At 38.3% G+C, this 24254-nt stretch overlaps 2 protein-coding genes and 1 non-coding gene across 3 annotated transcripts; 2 read left to right on the top strand and 1 right to left on the bottom strand.

Moving 5' to 3' along the window:
- Positions 1-1055: 1055 nt before the first annotated feature.
- LOC117257791 (tumor protein D54-like) lies at positions 1056-11749 on the top strand. Its single transcript, XM_033628114.2, has 9 exons — positions 1056-1188; positions 2205-2320; positions 2428-2576; positions 2843-2890; positions 3390-3491; positions 8899-8925; positions 10970-11005; positions 11144-11192; positions 11284-11749. Exons 1-9 carry the CDS (start codon positions 1176-1178, stop codon positions 11353-11355), a joined length of 612 nt encoding a protein of 203 aa, XP_033484005.1. The 5' UTR covers positions 1056-1175; the 3' UTR covers positions 11356-11749.
- A 1174-nt stretch (positions 11750-12923) lies between these two features.
- Positions 12924-12995, bottom strand: trnae-cuc (transfer RNA glutamic acid (anticodon CUC)). Its single transcript has one exon. It is a non-coding gene; the product is annotated as a tRNA-Glu (tRNA).
- A 530-nt stretch (positions 12996-13525) lies between these two features.
- Positions 13526-15704, top strand: ppdpfa (pancreatic progenitor cell differentiation and proliferation factor a). Its single transcript, XM_033628323.2, has 5 exons — positions 13526-13684; positions 14709-14812; positions 14969-15046; positions 15131-15224; positions 15317-15704. The coding sequence occupies exons 2-5, from the start codon at positions 14758-14760 to the stop codon at positions 15447-15449; spliced, it is 360 nt and encodes a 119-aa protein (XP_033484214.1). The 5' UTR covers positions 13526-13684; positions 14709-14757; the 3' UTR covers positions 15450-15704.
- Positions 15705-24254: the final 8550 nt, after the last annotated feature.

The following is a 24254-nucleotide window of genomic DNA, read 5'->3' as shown; positions in this document are numbered from 1 at the left end:
CAAGTCTTTCATTTTTGATAAGTTATTGTGGGATGCTGATTATAAAGGAGAATTTATATCCATTCAAAAAACCTCAACTTTATTTTACTTTATTTTACCCTCTTTGACTCTAAAATCCAGTTGTCTCATTGCTTAAAAAGGGGAGAATGTATTTATATCATCACAGGACAAGACAATGGGTCTTGTATTTCTCATCTTAAATGTCTTGAATTCCAGCCGTCCTGGAATTAAACTTAACACATTTGCTCAGGTGCTGCACTTAAGTACAATTTTGAGGTAGCCTACATGTACTTTAAATTCTATTTTATGCTATTTTATACTTATACTGCATCACCTTTCAGAGGGAAATATTGCACTTTTTACTCCTCTAAATTTATCTGACAGGTATAGTTATTTTTCAGATTAAAATTTTAAATATAAAACATGATTAGTCTGTAAAATATGATGTCTTATTATATATTACACTAGGTCCTATCAAACTGTGTATGAAATAGTGATCAATTACAATATGATGATGATGATGGTGATTATTATTAATATTATTATATTCTACAACTGTATATAACATCCTTAAAATAATGACCAATCATATATTAATATTAATAAAATATTATTATTACTACTACTACTACTAATAATAATAATAATAATAATAAAACTGGGGTCATTCTGCAAAATAAGTACTTTTATTTTTCAAAATTTAAGTACACTGTTCTGTTTATTTTTAATTTTGATTTAATTTAATTTAATTTATTCTGTTCAACAAGATTTGCTACCAGTTAGTTTGCTCAAGATTCAAGATTTATACGGAATAAAGATCAACTAATTAACTATGATGTATGACTGTTGCTGATTTAATACATGATATTCTGAGATGGGCTATTCTGCAAAATGAGTTGTTTTGGTACTTAAAGTATATTTTGATGCTAATTCTTCTGTACCACTACTTGAGTAAGATCTAAATGCAGTATTTATACCTGTAATAGATTACTCCTCCACGGCTGTATTGCACAACACCATGACACATGTAAACAGCACCAGTCCAGTGACAGTCTGTGTGATCCTCAGTGTTCCTGCCTCCTGCTGCTCTCTTAGTCCAGCTCACTGGAAGGTGTCAGGAGGCTGCTGCTAGCTAAACTACACATAACTACTCCGGAGCTGAGAGTGAAGCAGCGATGAACCGACCAGGTAAAACCGTCTCACATTAATTTCAGTTCATTTTCACGGTTATTACGGTTAGTTTGAGTCGACAGTTAACGCGTTTATAGTGTGTTTGTGATGCTGTCGACGGCGGCTAACGTTAGCTCCGTGAGCAACAAGTAACGTTAGCTGTTAGCTTCAGTTAGCGTCAGTTAGCATCAGTTAGTTTCAGTCAGTTAGCTTCAGTTAGCTTTCAGTTAGCTTCAGTTAGCTTCAGTTAGCTTTCAGTTAGCTTCAGTTAGCTACAGTTAGCTTCAGTTAGCTTTCAGTTAGCTTCAGTTAGTCGGGCAGATAGAGTGAAGTTCAGCACTAAGGACAGCTCCGACTGTGTTTAATGTTCAATATTATAATTTGTATATTTGTATATTTATATATGACAACCGTTACTGTTACTGCTTTAAGTACTGAAGTTTTAAACTTAGTTAGACAATGATTTTAAATAAGTACGCAACAATTATATGCATAACGTGAGGTTATCTATCTATCTATCTATCTCTTTATCTATCTCTCTATCTATCTATCTATCTATCTATCTATCTATCTATGTCCAGGTTATTTGATGTTTTCTCCATACCTGTTAAGTTTTTGGAGGGGCTACTGCATCCATTAACTTCTCTAAAGTGCATATTAATATTAATATTAATATTAATATTGATATTAATTCACACACTATTATCTAACAGTCTCCTTTATGCTTGTGGTAACGTATATACTTGTCCCCATTTATCTATCTATCTATCTATCTGTCTATCTGTCTATCTAATATAATGTAAATAATATGTATTTATAGTCACATTAATATTATTCCCCCACACACTGTAGTCTAAGAGTATCCTGTATGCTTGTGATATACTTGTTCTTAATAACTTTTTTACTCTATCTATCTATCTATCAAATATATATATATATATATATATATATATATATATATATATATATATATATATATATATATATATATATTTGACTAATTAAATGTTTATTCACCTTTGCCTCTTTGAAAGGTTTTGGTGGGGTTTCAACCTCCATGAACTTCTCCACAAGGGTAACAGAAAATGGCTGCTCGCCCTCAGACCTGACAGAGGAGGACATAGATAATCTAAAGTTTGAACTTGCAAAGGTGATCCAGCTCTCTGGGACTAATAATCACAAAAGGTAAATGACTGCCATCTGTAAGCTGTTGTGCCTCAACTAATTAAACTGTTTTGTGTTTCCTCTCCCTGTTAGATGGAGGATGAAATTCAGACCTTGCGGCAGGTGCTTTTGGTCAGAGAAAAATATGCAGCAGACATCAGGAGGCAGCTGGGTATGGGTCCTCTTAGTAACATCAAACAGAACCTGGCCAAAGGCTGGCAAGACGTCCAGACATCAGCTCCGTGAGTGCATTGGCATCCTCATAAACATTGCATGTTCAGGCTTGCATATTCATTGTAAGGCGATGGTTGTAAACTCCATTACATGCCTCTGTAGTGTTACCTGGTTTAACACCAACCAACCTCTCTGCTAGTGGAACATTTGACACGCATTGTCTTAGTGTGACAGGGTTACATAACCATGGAAAGCACCCTAATGACTTCCATGATCTCTGTCTTAAGTCGGGGTAGTAACCTGCCAACTTGTGTGTGTCCTCCTCTTGTTTCAGATATCTCACAGCCTCTGCCACTCTGGAGGACATCAGCCACTCCAACGCGTGAGTGTTGGTCATCATTTTTGCATCATATCCTGAAAAAAAAAAAAAACTCTAAAGATTTGTACTACATATCATGGCGCAGGGGTTTCCCAGTGGTTTGCCCTGTGCTCACATGTTAAAGAGGATTCTCTCCTAAGAAACAAGTGATGGGATTTTCCAGGTCAAATAGGATCGGTGCCCCGTTAATAGCCTTACAGCCGGACTTAGCACAAGGAGCAGTAATATTAACAGGCAATGGCAGGACTAACCTGAGGCAGTTGTTTTAGTGAGCAGCCCCCTGCAGCCACATGGCCTGTAGCCACTGACGTATATGAGCCTGTTGTTCACAGTTTAATTTCTATTGTGTGTGTGTGTGTGTGTGTGTGTGTGTGAGAGAGTGTGAGAGAGAATGAGTTCATACCTTTGTGATCTCTGTGTATTTTAAGTGTCACATGTGTTTGCAGTGTTGTGACTTTCCTCCGATCAGGTCCTGACTTTGACTACTTCTTTCTACCTGTAGGTATATAAGGACACGGGAGACTCTCTCTCATGCAGGCCAGGTGACATCGACTGCACTGTCCACTATGGGCGTGACCCTCACCAGGAGACTGGCAGAGATGAGGTACCCCCAGCATTTACTCACCTACTCCATCCTAATTTCTGAAAAGAAAAATTTTAATCGTTTTCAAGTTTTATTTGTTAAAAAAATAAATCAGCAGTGAGTATTAACAAGCCAAAATGAGCAGAAAAAATAGGTTGAGGTAGTAGTTTTTAAAACACTGAACTCTGCATGTTAATGGTACAGAAGTTACCATTGAGGAGCCTGGTAAGTCCAGTATATAAATTTTCAAACTGGTTTGATACAAAGCCAAACACTGGACCAGACCAGTAAACTGAATTTTATTACTAGATGTTGCACTTGACATGGCAGCCGCTCCCAAGTGGAACATAACCACGCTGTGTCCTAACAGCAGACGAGTGTCCAACTATTGTGTCGCATCAGACGCTCTCTGTCCATGTTGAATCCGTTAAATATGCACTTCTGTAACATCATGTAAACAAACATGTACCTATCAGCTGTATGCTCAAGATCAGAGTGAAGAGGTAGCTGCTTAAAAGATGGGTGAGTACTTGCTATCCTACATTTGTACTTTTTAAACAGAAAACACAGGGTTTTTTTATTGAAGATTACACACAGTATAATAAACAGCAAGCAGGTTGAAGAAACTTTAAGCCTCTTGGTGATCTACCTCCAGCCAACCACAACCTTATTTTGGTTTTGTAGTGAAATAAGGAGGTATCGTACAGATAAGCTGTCGATTCATCTTAATGAATCAGCTGTTGATCTCCTTCCTGGTGTCAGTGCTCAGCTTGGCAGTATATTGCACACTGCTTGTCAGACACTAGTGGCTCCCCTAATGTGTTTCTAGACAAAAATAATAATATGTTAATCATGTTGTCATATTGCGTCTTACTAATCCAGTACAGGTTGGATTAAGCACAGTGTGACACTGTCAGCACAGGTTGCCGATTTAGGCTACTTTGCCAGAACGTGTCATAATGACAAATGCCGGTTCAGCTGTTTAGCATTAAAAGGCTTGTACACCGGATAGGACTGGCAAAAGTGGACATTGACCCAGCTCTATTTAATTTATTATCATTGTCAATGTAGGACCAGTGCAGTCATTATAATAACTAATAAATGTTAAATAACTGTTGTAATGTGTAACATGACGAGTCTGAAAGCACATAAAGTTTTTGTACAGTTAACCACTACAGCCATATTTTTTATTTAATTTCTTGAGAAAGTAGCATAGAAACACAGACATGTAATTTATTATTATAACATTTTTTTTTTCTTTTAAGTCTAAGTGTTTTGACACAAATAATCATGGTCTATATTTTCTAGTTGTCAACAAAACCCATGAATATACTAAAACCAACAGTAAACTGATTAGAGTAGCAGGTATTGCCTTCGTATCCACAGCCTGATACTGTATGTATACTGTTGCTTTTTCTCTGTGCCATCAAGATCTATTGTTTGAAATACATAAATGAGCCACACCATATTCCACTCACTCTGTCCTGCTTGTTGCAGAGTGCTTGGTCTTTTCATGGGATTTGTTCACAGCTTGAAACATTAAAAATAATTCCTGCCTTTTAAAGCTCCAAGCAATTAATGTCCCCTCATCAGCCCTCATTTACCCTTCATTGCAGGATATCTTTTTTTAGTAATTTTTTAGTAATATCTTTTTTTAGTAATTCATTTAGTAATTTTTAATAAACCTCTTTTGAGTATCAAGCATTCATCCTCTTTAGGACCGGATCATGATAGTTTATCCTCTTAAAAACTGTCAATTATTATTACTTAATTGTTGAAATCCACTGAAAACAACAAGCTGACCTTTTTAAGCATCCATGCCATGCAGTGGTGGAAGAAATACTCAGACCTTAAACTTCAGTAGAAGTACCAGTACCACAGCGTAGACATACTTTATTTTAGTAAAGGGGCAGCTGTGGCTCAGGAGGTAAAGCAAGTCCTTTTTCCAGTCAGAACACCAGTGGTTTGATCCCCTTGTCACAGTATCCTTGGACATGATACTGAACCCCAAATTGCCTCAGATGGTTGTGCCACCCATGAGTGAATGTGTGTGAATGTTTTTATTGAGCAACAGAGGGCACCAGTGTATGAATGTGACAAGAAGTGTAAAAGCACTTTGAGTGGTGGAAGGACTAGAAAGGTGCTTTAAAGATGCAAGTCGTCTTTTCAAAATTTTATTTTGCATTGAAGAGGCTTTCGCACACCAGGATAATCAGCTTCTGTCATCAGGTGTGTTGGCACAGCAGAAAGTGTTTAACATGGAAAGAAGGATTGCCCGCACACTGAAAATAAAATGGTGACCGTTGCTGTGTAAGTGCAAGTCAGTGTGCGGGCAATCCTTCTTTCCAAAATTTTATTTTAAAATACAAAAATATTAGCATCAAAATATACTTTAAGCACTAAAAGTTAAAGTACACACTATGTAGAATGGCTCATTTCAGAATAATAATCAATGGATTATAATTTATGATATATTTATGCATAATTTGGATGTTTCTAGATGTTAAAGGTTGAGCTTATTTTATATACTGGTATCTTAATCTATAAAAATTCATCATAATTTATATGTTGGTTATATATTAGAATAATCTGAAGCTGCAAAGTATAACTAGTAATTTAAGATTTAAAATAAATTGAGTAAAAATTACAATTTCCCTCTGATATTATATTAATATTATTAAAAAGTACAAAGTAGCATAAAATGGAAATATTCAAGTAAAGTGCAAGTGCTTCAAAGTTGGACTTAAAGGCACTGTATGTAAGAATGTGGCCAAAACGGTGACTGCACTCAAATTCAAAATACTGCCGCGAGTCGTGTCCGCCCCCCCCTCCCCTACAGATTCGAGGTTGCTGGACAGCGGCACGCTGGAGACTGATTTGTTTGCCCACGGGCGGCTGCCGTGGCAGGGCCACGTCGCCGCGTCCTTAATCTTCGGTTTTCCAGCGGACCAGTCGAGCAAGTCCGGCTTCTCTGCTGCTAACGCTGCTGCCAGGATACAGTGGAGGAGACTGCTAATGCTATGTACCGGGACACTGCTAATTCTGCTTGCCGTGCTGCTGTAGCTCAGTCGTAACTTTAACTGATGCTGAGACTCTACTGACTGTGTGACTGGTAGACGGCGGTGGTGCAACAGGCCAAAACAAATTCAAAACATAAACATGATTTGCAGACTGTAAAAATGTTTTTTAAATGCGAATATTCTGGCCGTACTATTGTTGTCGGTGAGATCAGTATGTTATATGAACATTATTCCTTAGTCTCTGTGACATATTAGGAGGATTTTATGACTATTTGCTTTAGATTTCTTACATATAGCTCCTTTAATTCAAATCAAATCAAATCAACTTTATTTATATGGCACTTTTCATACTACAGTAACACAAAGTGCCTCACAGAGGTTAAAAACAACAAAGATCCAAAACAGAAAACAAAAAGAAAAGAGAAAACCCAACCCTCCCACCCCACATAGAGATACAGTACAGGCCAAAAGTTTGGACACACCTTCTCATTCAATGCGTTTTCTTTATTTTCATGACTATTTACATTGTAGATTCTCACTGAAGGCATCAAAACTATGAATGAACACATGTGGAGTTATGTACTTAACAAAAAAAGGTGAAATAACTGAAAACATGTTTTATATTCTAGTTTCTTCAAAATAGCCACCCTTTGCTCTGATTACTGCTTTGCACACTCTTGGCATTCTCTCCATGAGCTTCAAGAGGTAGTCACCTGAAATGGTTTTCCAACAGTCTTGAAGGAGTTCCCAGAGGTGTTTAGCACTTGTTGGCCCCTTTGCCTTCACTCTGCGGTCCAGCTCACCCCAAACCATCTCGATTGGGTTCAGGTCCGGTGACTGTGGAGGCCAGGTCATCTGTCGCAGCACTCCATCACTCTCCTTCTTGGTCAAATAGCCCTTACACAGCCTGGAGGTGTGTTTGGGGTCATTGTCCTGTTGAAAAATAAATGATCGTCCAACTAAACGCAAACCGGATGGGATGGCATGTCGCTGCAGGATGCTGTGGTAGCCATGCTGGTTCAGTGTGCCTTCAATTTTGAATAAATCCCCAACAGTGTCACCAGCAAAACACCCCCACACCATCACACCTCCTCCTCCATGCTTCACAGTGGGAACCAGGCATGTGGAATCCATCCGTTCACCTTTTCTGCATCTCACAAAGACACGGCGGTTGGAACCAAAGATCTCAAATTTGGACTCATCAGACCAAAGCACAGATTTCCACTGGTCTAATGTCCATTCCTTGTGTTTCTTGGCCCAAACAAATCTCTTCTGCTTGTTGCCTCTCCTTAGCAGTGGTTTCCTAGCAGCTATTTGACCATGAAGGCCTGATTGGCGCAGTCTCCTCTTAACAGTTGTTCTAGAGATGGGTCTGCTGCTAGAACTCTGTGTGGCATTCATCTGGTCTCTGATCTGAGCTGCCGTTAACTTGCGATTTCTGAGGCTGGTGACTCGGATGAACTTATCCTCAGAAGCAGAGGTGACTCTTGGTCTTCCTTTCCTGGGTCGGTCCTCATGTGTGCCAGTTTCGTTGTAGCGCTTGATGGTTTTTGCGACTCCACTTGGGGACACATTTAAAGTTTTTGCAATTTTCCAGACTGACTGACCTTCATTTCTTAAAGTAATGATGGCCACTCGTTTTTCTTTAGTTAGCTGATTGGTTCTTGCCATAATATGAATTTTAACAGTTGTCCAATAGGGCTGTCGGCTGTGTATTAACCTGACTTCTGCACAACACAACTGATGGTCCCAACCCCATTGATAAAGCAAGAAATTCCACTAATTAACCCTGATAAGGCACACCTGTGAAGTGGAAACCATTTCAGGTGACTACCTCTTGAAGCTCATCGAGAAAATGCCAAGAGTGTGCAAAGCAGTAATCAGAGCAAAGGGTGGCTATTTTGAAGAAACTAGAATATAAAACATGTTTTCAGTTATTTCACGTTTTTTGTTAAGTACATAACTCCACATGTGTTCATTCATAGTTTTGATGCCTTCAGTGAGAATCTACAATGTAAATAGTCATGAAAATAAAGAAAACGCATTGAATGAGAAGGTGTGTCCAAACTTTTGGCCTGTACTGTATATTAATACGCACACACACACATATATACACACTAGCTATCACTAATTTCAGTATTTAAGTAGATGTACTTAGTAACTGTTAACCACTGATGCTGATGTGAAATATGAGTGTTTTGAAGCTTAAACCAGATTTTGGGTGGAGTATCCCTTTAACTTCGCAGCCCTGCTGTCTCGTGTTTTTGTATAGCAAGTAATCAGCCGTAATCCAATCACAGTCGTACCTCTGGACGTCGACAGCAGTAGCTGATAAGTCTGTTGTTGTCATCGACATGGAAACAGAAGCTGGTGTGACGTTATCTGTGTGTCTGTCTTTATCTCTACAGAGCTCTGCCTCTTCCCAGCCCACCACGGTAAGATTCAACTCAGATCATTGCTGTGAGGCTGAAGGGTCTGAAGTGGGTGCTGAATGAACCCTTGTGTGTGTGTGTCTGTGTCTGTGTGTGTGTGTGTGTGTGTGCATGCGTGTGTGTGTGTGTGTGTGTGAGTGAGTGTAGAAATACAAGTACAAAAACCTGCATTCAAGTGAAAGTACATACATTTTAGCACCAAAATATACTTAAAGTACCAAATGTTAAAGTATTTATAATGTAGAGTGGCCCATTCAGACTAATGTATAATATCACTGGATTAAAATTAGTGATGCATAAATGTGTTAGCATCACTTATGTCACAGCTGGTAAAGCTGGAGCTAATTCCATCTGCTTTATATACTGCTGAGTGTCCTAATCTGTAATAACACATCATAATTTATAAATTGATTATATTTTGAATTGATAACCTGAATCTGCAAAGTGACGAGTAACTACTGTTATGAAATACATGTAGTGGAGTACAAGTAATATTACAAGTGTAATATTGATAAAAGTGACATTATTTCCTCTGAATAATAGTAAGCAATTAAGTAAAGTACAAGTACTTCAAAATTGTTCTTAACTACAGTACTTGAGTAAATTTAATAAGTTACCTTCTATCACTGCTGTATGAAACACAAAATCACAAGTTATTAATCCATTAGTGAATTTTAGAACTCAATTAATTAAGTCATATATGACAGAAAAATACTAAATATTTTCTGTTTTCTGCTTTTCTTACTTTAGTATCTTTTTAAGTAAAGTGCATGTCGTAGGTTTTAACTGTTCCGTCATTTCAAAATGTCACATTGAGCTCTGGTAAATTGTTAAGGGGCATTTTTGCTCCAATGTGGGAATACTGAAGTTCTTAATATCATAAAAATAAGTGACAAATTAATCTATAAGTGCTGATGTGGCCTGACTGAGAGAAACCTGTGACCTTAGTTGTCATATAGACATTGTATACTGTATGTTGTTGTGCATTATTGCTTACATATATATATATATATATATATATATATATATATATATATATATATATATATATATATACATACATACACATATATAAATGTGTGTAGATAGATAGATAGATAGATCTCTTCAATCTCTTTTACTAGCCCAGTGTGGCTTCACATTTTGATAAATTAACACCTCAATTAGACACCTGGTTTGGTTGCCAAGCAGCTTGGCAAGTTCCACGTTCTTTGGATATATAAAACAGGTTGTTGGCGCACCCCTTGAGCTAAAGTTAGTTAGGTGCTTCGATCGCACATACAGATAATAAATTAAACTTGTCAATATGGAGATGCTACATATTGTTAGCTCAAGAAGTTTCTCTACAATTCAATCATTGGGTTCATTTTACTGAAACTACAGTATGAGCATCAAAGAAGACAGTAATTCATTGAGATTTACCGGCCTGGTAACTCCCTACCTCTGAAGCTGTCATAAAGTCAGAGTATGTGTCCATTCCTTGATTACTCACAAAGGTATTCATATTCCATCAAAGGAATCAAAAGGGTTTTTCATAAATTTAATCCAAGCTGTGAGTATTGTTTTAACAGGATATGGTGGTGTTGTGTTGCTATGCCAGGTGCTGTAATCCTCAAGTGGCGTAAAACGAATTAGTTAAAATGCAGTTAGATCAAATGAATGACTCATAATTGATGTGTTATTCAAAGCCTAATTCTGGTGTTACTAAAACAATTTGATTGTATTTCTGATCTTTGCTGTGCAACAGCTTTGTGTGAAAGGACTTAAAAGCCAGTCCCAAATATAGGACTGTTGAGTTCAGTGATTTCAGCACTTAATAGCGCGGGCTATTAATTGAACTTTTATGGTATATACAGTTTTTGCACCTACTTGTATGTGCATAATAGTAAAATGTCTGTGTTCACCTTGCTCAGTATAAAAATTAGAGTATATAATAAGGCTTGTGGTTTTATGTATTTGCTGATTTTGCACAATGTTTTTGAGCTTTGCTTATCACTTAAATGTTGAAACTCTCTTTTCTCTTCTGCCTCTCCATTGTGACACCCAGCACCCTGAGCCACACCATGAGTGTGCCAAGTATGAGGTAAAACGTCACTGTAATCCTGTATTTAATGCTTATTTATGTGTTCAAAAACACAGAGTTCAAGTTCATGTAGTTTTGATTTAGAGACAAAGTAATTATTAAATGTTATGTGTAATTTGTCTTCACATTTCTCTGCAGACATTCCTCTACATTCAAGTCTTTTGAGGAAATGGTCGGCAATGTGAAGGTGAGTTTGTCTTAACAGCCGCGGTCTCACAGTGTTCTTACTATGTGAATTATTGCGTATTGATCACTTGTTTCCTGTCTGGGTCACACAGGACAAGGTGAGTGGCGGTCTGACAAATAATGGAGACACCTCTGGCTTTGAACGAAGATCCTCGCGCTCATGAAACGGACCCGTCTAACGTATCACAAATAATTATTTTTCATACCTTGTAAAGTTATGAAATAATTTATGTAATGATATTCTGCTCCTCTGTCTGTGTGAATTTGTCCACTGTTATTTATTGTGTTAACACCACATGTCAAATAGAATGTATTACGTCTGCAAAACTATTTAAACTTCACTGTAAAAATAGTCTTTTACTTTGTGAATCTTATATTTCTGCGACTGGATAAATGTAATTTAACAGTCATTTATTTTGACATGACTGCTGTAAACCTGAACTCTACTTGGAATATGCATTCATTGACATTAATTGTGACATTTACAGAACTGAATATCACAAACATGAAGTATTTTTGTACTTTAACATTTTTCAATTAAAGTCAATTGAATGGTGAGTGTTTCTTTGTCATCGATGGCTTCTTCAAGTTCATTTAATGTACTTAGATTGGCTCTCTTAGGGTGTTTTTGGACTCAGAGCGGTGACTAAGCATTTTTTGGGCATATGTGAACACTCCAAGAGAACTCAGACCCCTCTGAAGTTCATTTAACCTGTGCCTTGTGAACACAGAATGCTCCAGGTTCGCTTTGCTCTTTGCCATTGCATTTAGCTATCTAGATCACATGCTTTTGCACTGGGACACTTGAAAAAACAGACCAAACCACGCCGACCTGTAACGTTTGCAAGGACGCAGGACAAGGAGTAGTTTGGTCCACCAAAGATACTGCACGTCTCCAGATGTGAAATGTAGAATACATCAAAGGGCAGCAATCTACAGCACAGAAACACTAAGGTTTTCCTCCTATTTTAAGTTAATCTGAAAGTGAGGGGCTTCATAAGCACACTGCAGTGCCATGTCAAAATTAAAACAAAACTATGTCAATATATATTATATATATGTTACAGTGGGAGCAGAAAGAGGACTGAGTTTGGTTTGTTTGAAAAGGACTATATGTGAAAACACCCTTAGTTTTAAAGAGAACCTGTTACTAAAGCCTAGGTTGCTGTTAGTGGTGGCCTTGTTCTACATCAAGCCTTTGGGTGGCGCCAGAGTCTTCAAATGTTGAGGACATTGAAGCTCGATGCACGTGTCCCTACTGCTGCATTTAGTTCACTTGTATTAAAATGCAAAGCTGATACCTCAAGAAAAATACAATGAGATCTCAAAAAACAACATTTAGTGCAGTGAAAGCCATTATTATTTATACACGTGTTGCACTTGTGTTGAAGTCAAAAGCTGATACTCAGAGGAAAATGCAGGAAGATAGTACATTAGTTTTTTTAAAATATATTTTATTTTCAAATTTTTAAATTTTATATTCAAGTAATATGAAAAACAACAAAGCAAAACGAAAACAACTACAACAGACTAGAAAACACAAAAAGGAAAAAAAATCAAATCAAAGCAGGAAAAGAGCTGCCAGACCTACATACCTCAGTATTATCAGGATGTCATATAATTTACATAGAAATTTATATATTTATATCTATTGTCTTTATATGTGTTTAACGTGTGGTGTGACCTGAATGTTGTAATCACAGCCAAACTTAGGAGGGGAAAAAAACAGCAGTTCCCTGACCGGGAATCGAACCCGGGCCGCGGCGGTGAGAGCGCCGAATCCTAACCACTAGACCACCAGGGAGTGATGTTTATAGAAAAAGTTTCCATAGGATTTAAAGCCACGGAAATTAGAGTGCTACAGATTGAATAGTGTAAAGTACAGGCGGAGTGGAGTTTAATGTACAGTGTAATGTTAGTTGGCTCACCTTAATAGACCCGAGAGTTAAAACAGATCATTTTTTTGTCTGTCTAGAAATCATGAGTTTACTCATTTACGAATTACAGTAAACGTACCCTAGCTAGCTAGCTTAATTATGAAGAAAACAACACGTTAATGTTTGTGACGTTGCTTAACGCATATAAAAACATACGTATCTATCGATTAACACTCGTGTCAGTTTGTCTCCTGAGACTCACCCGCTGTCTGATAAGCCTTTGACATTGACGGGTTAACGTTAAAGCCTCTCCAAAGCCTCCTTCTGTCTGATGTCATCGGGTCCAGTAACAAACAACACAACTGCACGTTTCGTGTCCTCGAGCTGCCACAGTCCCCGCCCCTTGCCACCGCAGCACGCACCGAGGCCAGACCATATAAAAGCCTGTGGTCCTGGCAGAGCAGTCAGTGACAGCAGTGGTGAATTGACCGAGTCGGGTCAATACAGAGAGTTCATCCACAAATGGGCCATTGAAACAACTAGCACCTCTTCTACATCAAGCCATCCGCACCTTACAACCGCATCCGGTGCCAACAACAACATCTCAGTCTTTAAGGTAGGTTAAAATACTTTATAAGATTACAAGTTCCTCTGTTTTGTAATGAAAACAAATTTAATGTCTTATTTAACTTTTTTCCAGCACTGGAATATTTTAGTCCTGCTCTGTAGTTATGATACCTGCCTGTTACATCCACAGGTGTCTGTTTTTTAATTTTTAATTAACTTCTCTGAAAGGCCACACATGTGCAGCTAACACTAGTTAATAGGTGAAATTGCCTTCTGGCAGTTGTATATAGCCAAGTGTTGTGATTATGTTTATCTAGGCTATGAAGTTCAGACAGGTTTTTTGCCAGCTCCTTGAAATCCCCAAAGCCATCTGCTGCTCACCTGTTGTTAAGCTTTACAGCCTTCAGCCGGTTCTCCAGCCTGTTTTCATATCCTGCATTTAAGAGCCTGGATTGCAAGTCAAATTTAAAATACATACACAAGTATATAAGTAAATGTTTATTCTTGCATAATTTAATATACATATGTTGCTGCACTGTGAATGAATTGAGAAAAAAATGTTATTTGGGGGCTTTTTTGGCAGTAGAAAATTCCCTGGCTGAACGCAGTAGTAGGCCTAGTGTCCTCCAAGGAAAGAACACTGGCACGACCTGTAGCTGGTCACACAGCCAACACGTGGACTAAAGCTACCCACGTTCAGCTGTACATGTGGACATATTCTCACACACACCCCTCTGGATATTTGGGTCATGGGGAAACTAGATTCTTGGAAGCAGCTGCTTCTCCTTAATGGCCTTGCAGTGACGGCTTGTAGACGTGCAAGAATGGAGCACAGAGGGCATGAATATGTGCAGTTAAAGCTTAGCTGAACTGGTTCTGAGTGACCTGTTGTGAATGCAGTCAGTGTACATGAGCTGTCATACCTGAGTGGCACCTTTGAACTGGGATGACTGCAGTGCCTTTTTAAGACAAGAGAATATAGTGATAAATGATAATGATTGTGAGAGCATAACAGCATCCATTTTATCATTTTATTTCCAGTCTAATAACACCTGCTCTTGTCTCTCCTCCAGGCTTCCATTTTCCATCTTTGAGCGGTTTTTCCACCTAAGGTCGGAGAAAATGGCAGCAATTCCATCAAGTGGCTCCCTCATCGCCACCCACGATTACTACAGAAGTGAGTCAGACGTGGCTTATATGCATTTATATTGCATTCATTTCAGTCAGATGGTTTTTCATTCTGCATCTGACGCCAGTATTTTTTATTTCCGTCTGTAATGAGATACACATAGATGAAGTTCTTTCACTGAAAGGGTGTGTCTCTTTATTGCAGGGCGTCTCGGATCCAACTCCAGCAGCAGCTCCTGTGGCAGTGCCGAGTACACTGGGGAGGTCATTCCACACCACCCAGGTATAAAAAAAGGACAAGGTTTTATTTTTCAAAGTGTCTGCATCAAACCAAGTTCCTGTCTAAACTTTATCCTGTTGCTCACAGGACTCCCAAGGCAAGACTCTGGCCACTGGTGGACTTCATTTTTCTTTGCAAAACAGAACCAGCCCGGCATGCAGAACGGATCTGAAAATCAAAAGTGAGTGCTGTAGTATCCAAACACAACCAAATTCAATCATGTGCAGCAAAGTTTGTTTTTCTGGGAAACACTTACCGTCCTTTGTGTTGCAGGAACAGAACCTACACAGTGGCCAACGGTCAGGTGACCTGCATCGCCAGGGAGATGGTTTTGAACAGACAAGTCAGTGAAAACAGTGAAAGTGGAAAGTCTGAAACAACGACCCCTCCACCTGCTTCCTCATAGACTCCAGCCTCTGTAGCATCCCCCCCCCCCCCCTCAGCTCACCATCCATCACATAGTCCATCACTGGAGATGTGACGATGGTGTTTGTTACTTTTTTAGTCAATGATTTTTTCCTTTTTGCATATGTATAGTATGTTTTTATTATGACCAAAAGTGTGGAAAAAACTCAAGTATGTAAAAAGTTTTTCATTGTATTCCTCTTGTGACTTTACACTGAATAATAATAATAAATAAATAAAATGCTTTGAATCAGCATTTACACTGTGTTTTACTGATCACACACATTTTTATAAATATTTTCCTTTTTATTAGGAATCTAAAAGCTCAACAACTCAAAGGAGTATCATGACACAAAAAATCCAGAGGATAGCATTTAAAAGCATCACTACATACACTCCAGTCCTCAAATAAAACAACAAATAACACATACAAGTCACTGCAAAGAAACATATTACATTATAAACCTACTCGTCACCGTTGCAACTCCACGCCAATGTGAACCATCAACCTGCCCCACAACTCCATGATTAAAAAATTGCCCCTGTTTGGCTTTGTTTAATAAGCAGGAGCAGGTTGTTTCATAGGGAGAGCCCAGAATGGCAAATTAGTGTTGCAATTATGTTAGCTTCCAACCATGTCATTTTCATGCTTCAGGTATTCTGGGCCTGTTTTGTGAATTACATCGAACATATGGTCACGTTTTAGTTGTTTAACCAGAGATATTGGATAAAGGAGATACCCCACCGTAGGCTTATCCAATGTTAAGAAAACGGTTACTCTTCCTGTCTCCTAAGTGGGCGTGGTTAGCTCTCCCTCCAATCAGAGCCTGTTCTCCCTCACGTTAATTGCATTGCTTTTCTTAAACCTGTGTTTAGTGCCAAATAAAATGGACTGTCTTTCTCCCCAAATGTAAAGACAATTAACCAGTCTCTACCAGTGACAGTTCTCAACTACAGCTGTGTTCACACTACAAGTGACAATGCAATAGCATGACAAGCTACGTTATCACAGAGTTGCCATTGAAGCGCTTCTTCAAGCAGTTATGTCATCACAGTGTGTCTACTACTTGCCACAAAGGACCTCGACTAAACGTCATCTAAAGTTTGTACTTGGTCATAAAAAAGTTTTTTTCTTTTATGTCTGAGCCCCATTTTAACATCACATTCTGCCACCCCATCGTATCCCTGTGAGCACCACAATGAACATAAAGTTAGCACAGTGTCAGCTAACTAAGCTGAATGATACAGTGCCACATCCAGAGACAAGAACATATGATTGGTTTAGCTTCACTGCGTCATTGGAGCGCTGAAAAAAGTTGACGCCAGCTCAACTTTGATTTATAGTGCAACAAGTGTCTGGCATCAGTTTGTAGCTTCATGTCACCGGCCTCCACTGAAAATGACTTGTAGCCTGCGGCTCATCGTGTGAACACAGCACAAGAGTTTCTTGTATTACTCTGGTGTCTCTATCAGATACCAGTAAAGGTAGAGTAATCTGTGCAAAGCACAATTTTAGATGCTGCTGCTGCTGGCATATCAATAACATCATTTAAAAACAACAATGGTCCCAAAACTGAGCCCTGTGGTACCCCACATGACCTCCATACTGTGCAGAGGGCCTCACCAACTTTACACACCTGATTTAAACCAATTTACTGCTCAGTCTTTAAGGCCCATACATAACAACTTTATGAAGAGAATACCACGATCAATAGTATTAAAAGCCTTTTGTAATACTGCTTAGACTGCTTTCCCGTTGGCAGTAGCCAGATCCACTGCAGTAGGCAAGTATGCCTTTTTGTTTTGTTTTTTTTTCGTTTTTGTTTTTTAAATTGTTTTATGGTGTGTCACGTTCAACATTACACACGTTTTTCTTTTTTGTTTTGTTGCATTGCGCTAGTAAAGGTGCTTGAATTAGCGCATCTACCCAGGTGTTGTATTTCCATCACTGAAAAGTTGATCCGAGCTGAAACGAAATAATATCTGTCCTGGGAGTAAATGCTGATTGTAACCTTTCCCATTAAATACAAAAGCCAGATGTTATTGGATGTTAGTGGGTTTTTGTGCAGTGGGAAAGGGGTTTTAGTCTAACATGACCATACCTGTAAAATTTACTTTCATTATCTCCATTTTTTTATAATGAAAAAGATTGATCCAACATCTGCTTGTAGATTGAGCTGTTCTATATTCAGACCGGTACTTAAAAGTAGTTTGAGTTTGAGTTTTAGAGGATTTTCTCCCAGTTGGTTATATACCAATCTCTCAAAGAATTTGGGTAGTATGTTTAGGATTGACGCAAGCCCATGATTACTAGCCTGTGTTTTTAGTAAACCTCAGATCTTCAGTGCTATTGTCACCTCTCCACACAGCAGAGCTGCTGTTTTATAACTTTGTCAGGGAACACATTAAGCCTGCTTACCAAACTAATCTGTTTAGCTGTGATATGATTAGCAACAATTAATACATTTGTTAATACAGCTTACATAATGCCTCACCTCTGCTTGAATGTGGGTCAACAACTTCTGGAAAAGTAATGGTTAAAGGCATGTTGTACCCATTGTAATGGTTCGACAATCATGTAAATTAATTAATGAACCAGCAGCCAAAGTTGGCTGACCCAAATATTTATGCAACACATCTCTAAAAGCAGGTCATTGGCATGTTACCAGTTTCTGTCAGCACCAACTTGCTGCAGAGTTTGCTAGGCATCCTTCCAGAATTACCACATGGAACACTAATGAAGCAGTCCACCTGCTGCTATTAAATTTTAAAGTTGTGCTTGACTGTTTTAACAGACATTTTCTAAACGTCTCAGCACGTTGTAAAAGATTCAGTCTGTTCATGCTACAAATGTTGCAAGGACAGAGCTTTAATGTTGCCCTGCAGTCTGTGTGTGATTTTATCTAAATGCAACATATTGCTTTGAAAGTTTTTGGACAAACGACCGTGCTGGAAGAAATATATATGTAAAAAAAATTGAATTCACCAAATTTTACTTTATTAGGACCAGGTATCCAAAACCAGGGCCACAAATCCCTTGTAAAAAAAAATAATTGTATAATTTTCATATAATTTATAATTTTGGACCTTAAAAATATTTTAAGGTACTGCTGACCTGTGAGAAGGATCAATAAATGCACTGGTTCACTGACTTTTCCCTGAAATGATACGTACGGAACATTTTGCAACGTGAACACTGTCAACTAAGAATAGATGCAACAAAGTCTGGTTACAGTCCAGTTCTGGTTGTAAGATAATCTTTCTGTTCAAACAGGAAAGTCAAATATTTACATAGCTGTATGTGAAGCATTTAGGGCAAAATACCAGGACAAATGTTTTGGCATTTAAAGGACCAAAGACATTATTCCTGTCTTCAGACCTCAACTGATTTAAAGAGTGCATGATCTGTCCTGCCTGCCCTCCAAAGCTGCACTATTCCTGGCAGCGTATCAGAGAAGCACTCGGGTCTAAAAATGTCCTGTGATCCCGGCCAAGTACAATCACTCTCGTGTCACTTAACTGACACAGGAGTCTCCCATCATGCAGGTCTTTTTTTATGACCTCAGAGGGTACGCCGGGTTTCTCTGTGCAAAGTTCATAGAACACTGTGAAGGACAAACCTCCAGACTATTAACATCAAAACAACACAGCTGTTCTGACCAAAAAAGGATGAGAAAAAAACTAACTAGTTTCCTGACTGCATGAAATTTTCAAATGTAATATATTTGTGGTTTGCAGAAACAATCCCAATATTTTCTTCTGGAATGGGGCAGTGTTAGTACAAGAACCAATCATTCATTAAAAGGCTGAAATACACTAGAAAGAGCTTCTGTGACCTTTAACAGGGAAAAAGTTTCAACAATAACTGCTCCAACTCAAAATGTGCCTCTTGCTGGTAGAGCTGTGTTTGATTCACCTGATCACAGATTGTTTCTAGGCAAAATTTTTGATGACACATTTTTAAGTGTACAATCCACTAGTTGTGGTATACCTCAAGGAAGCTGTCTGGGACCATTATAATTGACTATTTTTCCAAAGTAGCGACCATTAACTTTAGTAAAAATGTGCAAAAAGTTGTATGCTGATGATTCAAAAATGTATATGGCAAAGCCCACTCTTTAGGAACTTGAATGTGAATTGGACAGAGCTGCACTCAGCAGTGGAACTGGTAACAAATAATAATAAGCTACACTTAATAAAACAAAAACTATAAATATGGTATTTGAATCAACACATTAGTTAAAGAGCAGAGCTGAAACTTGAAAGGAAAGGAACTCCACCTGATTTTACACACCAAGGTGTGTTTATAGGACTGGGGGAGGGCTACTGCAGGTGTGAAAAAAGTTGTGTTAAAGTATCCTTTTAATAATTTTAAGAGCAAAAGAGCCAAATATTTTCTGGTTTTAGCTGCTAAAATGTGATTATTTGATCCATATTTTGTCATACATTGCAGTAAACTAAACATATTTAGGGTTTCAACTGTTGTTCAAACAAAACAAGACATTTGTAGCCATTACCTTGAGCTCTAGGAAAATATAATGGGCATTTCTGACATTTTATAGACCATATATTGAATCAACTAACAGTCAGATTATTGATTGATAATGAAAACAATAGTTAGTTGCAGTAAATTGTTTGATTAAGTTCCACTTTGTTTGCAAATTCACCTTTAGAGAAGTAAGGGTGAAAATAAGTGCTGATGCTCAGGGAAACTCCATCTTCAGGTTGGAGTCTTTTTTTAAACCCTGATCTGCTTTAATTTATAGTCATTGGAAAATGTTGGCATCCACACACAGATTGCTCCTGCGCATGAATGGCTCAAAGATAAGAATCTGTGGCAAAGGCAACGACTATGACTCAGTGGTGGAGGGAAGTGTCCAACCCCCCAGACACCAGACTTCCACAATGCAGACAGTACGAGTTCATACTGCTCTGATAAGATGAGATGAGAGCAAAGATAATGTGTTATTCTCGGTATGAGCAGACACACACTGTATCGTTGTATAAATCCATATGTTTGTCTTTCGAGATAAAGGAATTCAGACTGTGTGCAGGGGCTCAGGTGTCATCCTGCTGCAGGTCTATATTTGACTTGCAGCATGTACAGACAGCGTGAACAGAGCTTCGGTTGGTCCATGTGTTACTGGGGGACTTTCAGTGTCAACACATGGTCTCACTATGATTTATTATCTCCACAGGCCACGCTTGTTTATGTGTGTGTTGGATCAAGTTTGAGATTTGATGCTTCACATCCAGGAAAATTGAAACCAAGTGAATCTGATATGAAAGTCAGCTCAGGCCTTCAACCTTTACTGGTAAGGTAATCACAAATAATGCAGGTGCAGCTGCGACTTTAGTTAAGGTTATTCCTTTTTTCCAAGTGTATTTATTGACTTTAATTCTTTTTACAAACATTATCGAGCAGCTCTGCGCAACCATCAAGAACGACAAAGCATTCAGATATGAATACAAAACAACCGTACAGTCCATAGGTGGTGATAGTTAGTCAAGCTCTTGTTTGTCTAAATAAAAATAATGAGTAGAGGTGGGTGAATGTAATTAATACATTTACTCAGATACTGTACATAAGTCATTTGAGGTCCTTCTTGTATATTTTTATTTGTTGCTACTCTACAGTTATAATTCACAACATTTCAGAGTGAAATATTGTATTTTATTCCACTGCATGTATTTGGCAGCTGCAGTTGGTAGTAATAATGATCCAATATATCATAATCAATATACTAACAACCCTCACAGGAGCCTTTCTTTTTGCATTTTATTCTCAATAGCCTCCTTTTAAAGGTCCAGTGTGCAGGATTTAAGCAGGATTTATACTTGTGCTTTTGTGGCATCTTTGGACAGAAATGCTGTATAATATTCATAATGTTTTTATTAGTTTATTATCACCTGAAAATAAGAATTATTGTGTTTTTGTTACTTCATAATGAGTCATTTCTATCTACATAAAGAGCAGCTCCTCTTCCACAAAGTACACCATGTTGTTCTACAATAACCCAGAACATACAACCCACACACTGGCTCCAGATAGGGCCACACGTGTTGTCATGTCACTGTAGCTCTCTTACACACTTGGCACACGAGACAAGTTTATGTTCAAAGTCACCACTAGATGCCACTTAATCCTACACACTACACCACTGTATTACCACAGTGTTGTTTTACTTTTTTACTGTAAGTAAAAGAAATAAATACTTTCTCCACAACTGGTGATAAGAAATGACTGTAAAATTTACTTTCAAAATATGTATTTAAGCAATAATTGTAACTGCATCTGAAATTGTACAGTTGGCAAGAGTTTTAGAAGCATGTAAACAAGAGGAAAAATCAGGTCGCTGTTGGTGTATTTTCACTGTGTGAGAATATTGACTTTGGTCTGCAGAAACCTGGCTGGAACACAGTGTTCACTTTCTCACATGAGAATCTGTTTTTGACAACAGCTGACAACTTTCCCTGACCCAACGTGAGCTAAGCCAAAACGTTGGTTTTCAAGTGCATGACCACCCCCTGGACATAATAACCGAACATGTAATTTTATCTCTAGCAACGCCATGGGGACAAAATGGTTTGATGTGTGATCCAAAACCTGCAAAACGTGCAGTGTTTAGCATGCTAAACTAAGATGGTGAACATGGCAGTCATTATCCCTGTTAGTCATCAGTACAGTATGTTACCGCTGTTTGAATGGTATGAGCAATGGACTTTGTGAGACTCTTTGAGAGTTAATAAGTTAAGGTGTAGTCTGAATCACATCACACACGTACAATGTGTTCAGCCTACGTTCTGTATGACAGTTTCCCCTTTCATTATACCTGCATGTTAAGTGTATTTGTATGGATATGTAGCTTATGTGAATAGACACACATTTTTATGAATTACTATCTTTATATCCTGTTTTGTAATTAACCTGTGTGGCTCTTTTCTATCCATGTTGTTAAGCTTATGCTATCAGCCTGTAGGCTACATATGAATTCCAAGGAAAGGTGACATGCGGAATGAGGAAGGACACAAGTCGTCCCCTTTGTTCTATGTATTTAGCTTTAATCAATTAAAAAAAACAGGATTTTAGAAATGTTTGCAAATTTATTAAAAAGAAAAAACCTGAAATATCACATTGACGCAGGTATTCAGACACAGGTGCCTCTCATTTCTCTTGATCATCTCTCAGGTGTTTCTGTACCTTGTTTAGAGCCCACCTGTGGTAAATTCAGCTGATTGGAGATGATTTGGAGAAGCACACACCTGTCTATATAAAGGTCTCACAGCTCACAGTTCATGTCGGAACTAAGACAAGCCGTGCGGTCGAAGGACTGCCTGCAGAGCTCAGAGACAGGGTTGTGTTGAGGCAAAGATCTGGGCATGGTTTATTTTAGGTTCACAAGAGCACAGAGGCCTCATCGTTCTTTAACTGAAGACACTCAGAACAACCAGGACTCTTCTCAGAGCCTGGCAATACTGAGCAATCAGAGGAGAAGGGCTGAGGTGACAAAGAACCTGATGGTCACTCTGGCTGAGCAGAAATCCTGTGAGGGTGTGTGAAGAAACTTTCAGAAAGATAACCATCACCAAACCCTCCACTGATGTGGGCTTGAAGACTCTCTGGTCTGATGAAGACTGAACAGTGTAGCCTCAATTCTAAGCATCATGTCTGAAGAAAACCAAGCACCACTCATCACCTGCCTGCACCATCCCCACAGTGAAGCATGATGGTGGCAGCAATCCAGAGTCAGTGTGATATTTTCTGATTTGTTTTTTCAATAAACTTGCAAACGAAATTCTAAAATCCTGTGTTTGCTTAGTCATTATGGGGTATTAATGTCAAGTGATGACAGTAAAAATGACTTAAGCAGAAGGTTGTACCATGACGTTGAAGAGTGAAGTGGTCTGAATGCTCTGAACCAACTTTTCTCCTGCTGCTTTCTGCTGACCTCTTGTGGCAGTAGTGGGAACTACATTAAAAGTGCAGTGTACAAGTGGCTACTCAAAATGAAAAGTAATTAAACTACATCTCTCAGTAAATGATCACAGTCTTGAGTGTGGAAGCTCATATTGTTACATGAAGGTATAACTGAACTGACACTGAGTAAAGTGTAGGTGGACCGGGGCAGACCCTTACTCACCACAGCCCAAGTTGAGGATGTGTTTTAAGGAGAGGATGAGGAGCAGTTGTTGAGGTGTAATCAGGAAAATGCTCAACTTTTGTGGAAATTCATAGGCCTAGTATTCGACTGCAGACATCCTGGTTGCAAACCAGAGGTGATTTTAGTCAAACAGCAGGGGATTATTGCTGAATGACAACCATGGCCATTAAGCTGTGACATTGTGCCACACAGTATATGTATGCATGGAAGGGTTACTGGACAAGCCTACTGGGCTCAGGGTCTCAGATTGCCAGGGGCCCCTCTGACCTTCGCCTGCAAAATGTTTCTCAAATAAAGACATAAAAAGACCAAAAGGAAATACAGAACAACCACAAAGAGACAAAAAAGACCAACAAGAAAGGCAACACAACAACAAAGACACAAAAGGACCAAAAATAAATAAATAAAACCTACAAATAAAAAAGAAACTACAAAGACACACAAAAAGATTAAAAAAGTAATGCAAAACAACTGCAAATGGAAACAGAAAGATAAAAAGGTAATGCAAAAAACACAAAGAGAGACGAAGACCAACAATAAATGCAAAACAACCACAAACCACAAACGCAAGAACAGGTACAAAATGACCAAAAATAAATTAAAAAAAAAAACTACAAAGACACACAAAAGATTTAAAAAGTAAT

This window comes from Epinephelus lanceolatus, chromosome 8, assembly GCF_041903045.1.
Source record: "Epinephelus lanceolatus isolate andai-2023 chromosome 8, ASM4190304v1, whole genome shotgun sequence".
In the NCBI taxonomy this organism is placed as follows: Eukaryota; Metazoa; Chordata; class Actinopteri; order Perciformes; family Serranidae; genus Epinephelus; species Epinephelus lanceolatus.
Note: the sequence above shows the minus strand (reverse complement) of the source record. Positions and strands in the feature narration are given on the sequence as shown.